Raw genomic sequence first — 8,809 nt, 5'->3', positions numbered from 1 at the left:
ATATCTGCTAGTGTGATGGTTACTGCACCAACTCATATCATTGGCTTGATGTTGTCTTCCACTGCTCTACGAGTTCTTGATGAAGACTCTTAGAGTCAGCCTCAAGCATTCTAGGATCCATGTGTGGGGCACTGAATCATAGGATTTCTTGTAATAATTTCAGACAGTGCACAGGTTGGTCTATCTGGGCTTACAGTCTCGAATGACTCTCGAAGGACTGTCCAACCTTCAATAAACCATTCAGGGTGAGCTCCATCCATTAGCAGCTGGTTCATTTGTGCTGCGAGTCAGCTTCTTGTCATAGTCATATCATGGCCTGGAGCTGTCCAATTTTTCGAGCTTGAGACCCTTTCTTGTATGTCTGCTAGTGTGATGGTTACTGGATCATCTTCAGGGAGATTTCTGTGGTCAGCTCTCAGGTTCTCTAACCACTGGCCATTGTTGTTGTGTGATTCTTACTTCTCCCATATGTGATGTCTACAGCTTTGGTGGATCTGTTCATATGCTTTTGCCCTGCCATGGAGAGTACACTTTGGATGGCTCACAACTGGCTTCAACTCCTATCACTTCAGACAGGCAGCCAGAGCTGTTAATCTTTGCCTCAGGTATGGACAGCTTGGCCTCAGTTATGGAAAGCTTGTACTTCTCATGTACCTTCCAGTGCCTTTCTGCATTTCTGATAGCTGGCTGACTTTTCTTCGTATAGCCTTTATCTTGGTCTCCAACGTCCTTCTCCATGGAGGATACTGCTCCTTGATGGTGTTCATCTTGTAGCAAAGGATCTCAAGTATCAATGTTGCTGTGGCATATATCAGCTTGTTGGTTTCAGTGATGGTCACAGTGATTGTCTTTAGGGCTGCATTCACATGATTTTAAGGCAGCATTAGCCATGATTTTCAGTCTCAGGTCAGCAGCTGTACAGCAGCTTAGTGTTTGGTATGTGGGGATGATGATGAGGATATCTCCCCTCGGACCTGGCAGCCTGGCTCCCCCTTACCATACCATATGTGTTGTACCTATATATATATATGAAGTTCTCAGGAAATGCATGGAACTACAAAATGCAAATTTTCTGTCGAATAGTAAAATTGATGTATGAAATAGAATCATAGGAATGTTTTTTGAGAGTGCAGAACTATTTGCAGGGGTTGCTGAAGAACCCCCTAGCCTGAATGACACCACAGTGGAATACAGAGAGATGAGAACACATTTCAAAAATCAAAACCTGACTGACATGAAACTGGGATTGTTGCTTTCTTCCTGATGTGAGCTGCCAGGCAGACCAACTCTGCAGATTACAAGGTCAAATGGTGACCTGCACTTGAAGGCCAAGTAGTTCTGTCCAGCTACATCCCAGTGTGGGAGTTGACTCAAAAATCCATAAATGCAGTGTGATAGAATCTGTGTGGAGGCGCCATGCCAGCCAGAAGGTGGGGCGGAACTGCATGAGTAACACTGTATTATGCAGACACTGGTAAGAGTAGTTCAACCACATTCTGTTGCAACTTACTCTGTTTAGCCCCTTGACACAGTCTCTTTCACAATCTCTCTTTCTCACACACACACTTGTTTAAATCTCATGTCAAGGAGGTCACACATATGTTTCTAACCCTACCATTAACCTCGATAAAAATAATTACACTTTACATTTTTTAAAAATCACATATTTAGTCCTTGTCAGGACTATTCTGTCCATTCAGTCAAGAGGGAATTTGTCTGGTTTTTCCAAATAGCGAGAACAGCAGGGGATATGGTGGCAGCACCCACGAGCTGCCATATAATTCCTACTGCCACCAGATCCAGGGTGATGCCACCAAGTCCCAGCAGTGTTCCATAACTGCGGAGCACTCACCACTCACCATACGCCACGAGAGATCCATCCCATGGCATCTCAAATGACGTGAGAAGGTCAAAGTGGCCAAGCTCTGCTCTTTTGTTATCTCTGCTATCCTCAGGTTACGCTTACTGGCATTTTCAGCTGCTGCGGATGCAAGACACCAACTGGGGCACTTTCTGAGCATTCGCACCCATTTAAATTCCCCAACATTGCCCTCATCGTTTTGCCATTGCATTTACGTTTACACCAAGGCAGTTTCTCTGTGAGAATTCTGATGCTTCTCGTTATGTCAAAGTTGTCTTTTAGCACCGTGGCATGTATGCTATTTTATAGGCCACAGCCAGTAAATAGATATCTGATCTGATTAGGGAGTGTGAACAACTCTTTGTGCCTATTGTTCTGGTATTAAGGTATTCAGACCATTATGTCATTGTCTGCGTAGGAGCTGTGGAGCATGACACTAAGCCAAACATTGCAAACTGATCTGTCTTCTACACGCGGCACAAACAACGAGCACTTGAGGTGCGGGCACTTCCTGCTTAAGAATACCTTGATTTAAATTTCATAAATTTGGTTAAAGAAAAATAATTCTGACTGAATAATTCTGAATTTATGAGCGTGACAGTGGCCTACTCACAGTAAATCATTTAATAAATTCAAACAGCATAAATCAAATCATTTTACATAACATTATGTGCTCACAAAATATTATGAAAGCCACAAGTGCTGCATTAAGTAGTTTTCAATAAAATGTTTTAGATCGCTGCTATTTAAGAGCCATATAAACGATATAAGTAAAGATCTTAACAGTTTCATCCGATGCCCTGCTAAAAGGCCCATGGCACTCTTCATTTGGAGACGTTTATTGTTTCAGATGTCCGTCATGGTAATGTTGAAATTGTTCAGTTTGTAGTACTTTTGTGAGATGCTTTTCGTGGGCGGTTTCAGTTGACTAAGATGAACTGATAGTCTTGCTCACAATCTCGTCCCTGTTTTTCACCTCACACCTGTCTTATTCTAGTGACTGCAGCAGGTAAACATTTTCACACTCGTTCTATTTTGTCACAACTTTTAGCCTGTTACAACTGTCTATGTCTGTATTGTTTAGCCTGTTACTTTGTAACTGTCTGTGCCCATATGGTTTAAAATTGCTTTTGGTGTTTTGCTTTAATTAGTAGAAAAAAATGAGTAAGCCAGTGTGTTTAATTTTAAAAATGAATGTTTGCTTAGTTCTCTCTCTGAACAGTAGTAGTCTGTATATGCTCAGGTTCATTCTATAATAATCTATAATAACAATAAGTGTGATTTCTTTTGTTACCTGCACAATAGAGTAGTCTGGCAAAATTATGTGCTATGTTTTAGGTGTAAGTATTAGATGTATGAGAACTAACATAATGATAATAATCACTGTTCTTCAACCGTGTTTGGTATTCCAGGAATCTCACCTATTCTATGCTTTTGATTTCTCTTCTCTTAAGATAAGTGAGTTTCCATGGATACTAGTCTCATTTTAACTGAATCTGTGCGTGCAAAGGTGAGTAGCCTTTCTGGAAAATCTGAAGCAGAAATAAAGTAGTCAAGTTCAAAGTGGACTGGTAAACGTAATAGTAATAGTAACTTAATGATACATTTAAAGAAAATCGTCAAATGAATCAAGATGTTTCAGACAGAAGTCCTTCATCACCTGTGAGAGCAAAGTGGTTCAGAAGGTCTAGGAGGTGCTATATAGGAGCTCACTAAATTCTGCAGGAGTCAACTGCAGAGCTAGGCACAGCCCTGCCCTACATTTTACATTTATACTTGTGGCATTTAGCAGAAGCTCTTATCCAGGTCGACTTACAAAAGTGCTTTGTCACCTACTCATAGAATCCATCCTAGCCCCTACAATAGGTTAGAGTCTAATATACTATTGATCTAGGATACTGCTAGATGCAAGAGTTAATGGTGACACCTAGAAGGAATTACAAAATGAGCACAAGTACAATACTGAACAACAATAAGTAGAATACCAACAATAAGTGCTAGAAGGTTCCATTAATGTCCAAAGACAGTAACCCTTACACAATGCCTTCTCTTCTTCTCCTTCACATACTCCTTCACCTACTTATAACATGTGACAGAACACTCTGGGAACTGTGCACGCATTCCCAAACTTCAATGTTGAGCGGGATATTGCTGACATCCGGACTGCCCTTGAGCGAAAAGGTATGTGTCAGCTAATTAAACTTTTAACCGACGGTGAGCACCGGTGATTACCAGGAGGACCAATGACATACTAGCAGGGCTCCTAACAGAGGTCAGGCCTTTATAGTTGTAATAGCAATTCTTGATGATACACTCCTTTACTGAGACTGATGCAGCTAGCAGGTGGTTTACTAGACAGGCAATGACAGGCCCTCTAATCAATCATAAAACAAAAGTGCCCATGCTAACATGCACATTGGTTACCTCTGCTTCCATTTCTGGAAATGCAGTCCAGTCCAGGCCACTACATTTGAAATATATGCTTTTATAAAACACAAAAAGATGGTAAAGACATTAAATAAGGCAAACTTTGAATATAAATAAAAAGTACAATTTTTCACATCTTTTAGTTGTATTTCATGTGTAGGGCAAATTTCAAGTTGTTGTGCTGTATTTATAAAGATGTGCACAGTCTGGTGAGGATCCTGACCAACCGCAGCAATGATCAGAGACAGAAACTGAACACCGCCTACCAGAACCTTACTCAGAAAGTAATCAGCGCCATTTTAACAACTGAATATTATACAGATGATTAAATCATATATGCCTCTAAGAGAGCAATGTGCAATGTAAGAGTTTGTGCATAATTATGCAATCTCCTGTTGTGTTTGTGTGTGTTTGCCTTTGTTTTTGCGCGCATGTGCGTATGTATGTGTGTGTGTGTGTGTGTGTGTGTGTGTGTGTGTGTGTGTGTGTTTTTACAGGACCTGAAAGCTGGTCTAAGGAAGGTGCTGTCTGGGAATCTGGAATTCCTGATGCTTTCTCTGATGATGCCCCCTGAGCAGTTTGAGGCTTATCGCCTCCGGCAAGCCATGGAGGTCAGAGATCATTCATATTCCTGTCATGTTCCTGACATGTTCCTGTCATATTTCTGTCATATTCCTGTCTCACCCTACTAGTACAACCTCCTAGGCCTCTGGTAGATGAATGAGTGTGAGAAAAATAAGACAACCCAATGGAAGGGTGACACAATATTTTATATATATATAGACATATGCATTTTGTTTGCACAGCTGATGAAGGAGCTGTCCAAAACTCTGTGTACTCTGGGTACTCTGTGTGCTCTGTGTACACAGAAACAGAACATTTTTGACAGAGGTCCTTCATCAGCTGTGCAAAGAAATTGCTTCAAAGTGCACTTTACTTGCAGAGCTGATGAAGGACTTCTGTCCTTCTGTGTATATATATATATATATATATATTGTGTGTGTGTGTGTGTGTGTGTGTGTGTGTGTGTGTGTGTGTGTGTGTGTGTGTGTGTGTGTGTGTGTGTGAGTACACAGGGTCTTGGTACTGATGAAGAAACTCTGCTAGAGATCTTGTGTACAAGGACAGCACAACAGCTTTCAAACATCACAGCTACTTACAATAAAGGTCGGGGGCTCTAGAGTCAACAGAGACAGACCTATGAACACAGTCATTTTCTAATGATTATGAGCTATAATTCTGATTATTAGATAGAATTATTACTTGTATCAGGCCGTTAGACAGCCTTTAAGATAATAGGCCTACAGTTGTATAATTTGTGGTGTTTGGCATTAGGTCATGAACATATGAGCCATTTAATAAATGTGTTCTTACCATTAATTACTGTAAAACTGCAAAGAACATTACAGTAAATTATAATCTTGTGTTGCAAGTGTGATAACAGAATGATAACATTTAACAATATGATATGAAACCATGCACATTTTGGAAATTAAACCATTCTGGAAATTAAGTAAAATATTTGGAAATAAACTATTTCACAAGGCAGGCAACGCATGTATGTAACACACTGAAACTGTTTCATATTTGGCAGAATTTAAGCGCAATCTGGAGAAAGACTTGGTCAGTGACACAAGTGGAGATTTCAGCAGGCTACTTGTAGCTTTGCTTAAGGTAAGCTTTGTCACAAGGTTTCACAAACAAGGCTTTGTAGTGCTTTATCTGCACAGATAATGAAGTGATAATTACAATAACAGGGGTGGTCATCAAAAGATGAAATACTCTCCCTCACTCCAGTTTCCGTCTCCCACTTCCTCCACCTTTCCTCCCTCTAGAAGGAATGCCAGCCTGCTCTGCTTGAACAGGATGTGAAGGTAGGTATACGACTTTATGGTACGCTTTGTCTGCGCACTTCCCTCCTTGTTGCATAAAGTTAACAAGAGTGGTCAAGGTGACATTTCCTCTCTCTCTCTCTTTTTTCTCTTCTTTCACAAGCATAATTCAGATAACGTGCTAAATGGCACGGAATGTTGACTTTGCGTCTGTTTGGCCAGTGACGCTGGATGTCCCGGATCTGAAGTTCATGCCAGTATCCTGCTGAGCACCCAGTGGATGCCAGCCGTGTTGTTTGTTTTTTACATAGTATACAGCAGTGAAATTTATAATTAGCTATTTATGGTACCAAAGGCTGACATAAATAACATAAATACTTGCTGACCGGGATAACATCTGTCAGTCAGCCTCATCATTTCCTCAACACTTGAAATTCACAGGCTTACCAATCATAAAGGTCAGAGGGCAAGACTGCCACATGTTAAAATGTTGACTGCAACATGTTATTGATGCTTTATAGGCCTTATCAGAGGAGCTCAATGGCAAGAAGGCAGACGCGTGGATCCGAATTCTCACCACAAGAGATCCACTGCATCTCAGAAATGGTACTGTGCACCAGGGCTCTCCAACTCTAGTCCGGGGGGGGCACCTCGGTGTGGTGTTCTTAATGACAAACTGATCAGATGAATCAGATGTGTTAGAATAGGTAATTCTGAGACCTTCAGGGATTTGAAAGTAAGAACCCTGGTCCAAATAATGTTGGTGTTATGTTGTTACTGACTGACGAATGTGCACTGCGTTTCAGTGTTAATCTACCTGGAGGCTGAAAAAGGCCAATCTGCGAGTGAAATTATAGAGAAACACTTTGGAGGAATTTTCTCTGGAGACTTCAGGCTGGGCTTGGAAACTCTAGGTGTGGTGTGTGTGTGTGTGTGTGTGTGTGTGTGTGTGTGTGTGTGTGTGTATGTGTGAGAGAGATCAGTTAAGTACGTGTGTCTAATGGACAGCCACCCAAATTCCTCTCTTCATTTCTTCTTAGTGCGATGCATAGAGAACTCAGATCTATACTTGGCCCAGCGGATCCGAACTATGAAGGTAATACCTGCTATACTGTTAGTTACACAGGCAACCATAAAGATTTGAATAATGAAAGAATATGTGGTGACAGAACATCAGATACATTACTTAACACCTGCTGTGTTATGTGGGCAGTGGCCAGTGGTCCAGGGAGTGATGGTGTCTCACAGCGAGGAGGATCTAGTAGCTGTACGGGTTGCATACAAGCAGGAGGCCGGGACCTCCCTCTACACTGCTTTACAGGTCTCTACACATCTCTCTCTCACACACACACACACACACACACACACACACACACACACACACACACACACACACACACACACTTAAAGTGTATGATTATTCCGACATTGTGCTGTGTGAATTGAAAATAAATTAAACTAAAATTGAGTGATCTTTGCTGTGTGACAGAATAGGTTTTTCCTTCTGTTTTTCATTCTCTTGACAGAAGCAGTTCACAGGAGAGCTTCAGTATGCTTTGTTAGCTATATGCCGTGCCGAAGACTAATGAGGTTATGAAGGTGGATCACATATTTAATGGTTTATTTGGTATATTTAACTGACTTGTAAACAAAACCTTTGAACTGACTTGTAAACAAAAAGTAAAAATACTTCCATATAGTATAATGTTGAATGCTTGTCTTGAATTACTGCATAGAAAGCAAAAAGCACCTTCTGCTCATGAGCTCGTCTACACACGTGAGCCTGGTGAAGAAATGGTCGTGCAGCTTTGCTAATGCTAACGTATTTTGGTCCCTCTTACCACATGTCAGTGTTAAATGCACAAATCATTAGTATGATAACTGGTGTTCATTGTAGCACCAACAGAACTATAATTTGTGATTACTGTGCTAACAAACTCAGCATTACCACAATCATTAGTATTACCAAATTATACTGTAGTATCACCCTGCTTCTTTTTACCCAGTATTTAAAACTGAACCTTTTTTTTATCAGATGAAATGATAAGTTTTAATTTCACATTGCCTTGACCTTAGAAGTTAATGAAGCATTGTAACAAAGGCTGAAAACAGCCACCCTACCCAGGACTCAAACACGGGTCTGACAGTAGTTAAACATGAGCTCTGACCACCAGACCAAAGAGCAGTTTCCTGGCCAGAGTACCCATTTAACAGCCAGAGTACCCATTTAGCCTTGCTAAGTGGCAGTCTCCGTCACAAGCATAAACCCTGAAATAACATAATCAACATTTCAATAGCAAAAGTATGGTTACATACAGTGGCAGACATGTCTACATATATGCATTCATTGTTTATTTTCACAATACCTGCATTATACTAAAACAAAGTACTAAATGTATTTGTGTTTAAGTTAAATACATAAAAATATATAGCATATATTTACATATTGTAAATATATACATATTGTGACATGACCAGGGAGAGAGTGAGACATGAGTGCAGAGAGTCTTTGTTCTCCTTAACTCAAATGAGTCCAGCAACAAGCTGGTTAATGAACAACAGGAAAATGCAAAACAAACATGCTGGCAGTAAAGGTGCAGTGTGTGTGTGCGTGTGTGTCAGTGTGCGTGTGTCCCTAGGCTTGGTGCCTGGTGTACCGTGACACATAATAAAAACATCTTAAATACTT

At 40.7% G+C, this 8,809-nt stretch overlaps 1 protein-coding gene across 1 annotated transcript; it reads left to right on the top strand.

Annotated features, from left to right (window-relative positions):
* Positions 1–3,766: 3,766 nt before the first annotated feature.
* Positions 3,767–7,706, top strand: zgc:101785 (uncharacterized protein LOC450032 homolog). Its single transcript, XM_035524236.1, has 12 exons — positions 3,767–3,781; positions 3,958–4,042; positions 4,484–4,572; positions 4,786–4,899; positions 5,365–5,455; positions 5,883–5,962; positions 6,124–6,162; positions 6,642–6,726; positions 6,927–7,034; positions 7,161–7,216; positions 7,334–7,441; positions 7,647–7,706. The coding sequence occupies exons 1-12, from the start codon at positions 3,767–3,769 to the stop codon at positions 7,704–7,706; spliced, it is 930 nt and encodes a 309-aa protein (XP_035380129.1).
* Positions 7,707–8,809: the final 1,103 nt, after the last annotated feature.

This window comes from Electrophorus electricus, chromosome 1 (genome assembly GCF_013358815.1).
Source record: "Electrophorus electricus isolate fEleEle1 chromosome 1, fEleEle1.pri, whole genome shotgun sequence".
Lineage (NCBI taxonomy): Eukaryota > Metazoa > Chordata > Actinopteri > Gymnotiformes > Gymnotidae > Electrophorus > Electrophorus electricus.
The sequence above is the reverse complement of the archived record's forward strand: the minus strand, read 5'-3'. Positions and strand labels throughout refer to the sequence as shown.

What these genes read in the sequence shown, in the direction of transcription:
- zgc:101785 (XM_035524236.1), top strand. An exon ending in GCTGGGCTTGGAAACTCTAG is followed by an intron (nt 7,035 to 7,160) that starts GTGTGGTGTGTG and finishes ATTTCTTCTTAG; the next exon opens with TGCGATGCATAGAGAACTCA. An exon ending in CCCTCTACACTGCTTTACAG is followed by an intron (nt 7,442 to 7,646) that starts GTCTCTACACAT and finishes TTCTCTTGACAG; the next exon opens with AAGCAGTTCACAGGAGAGCT.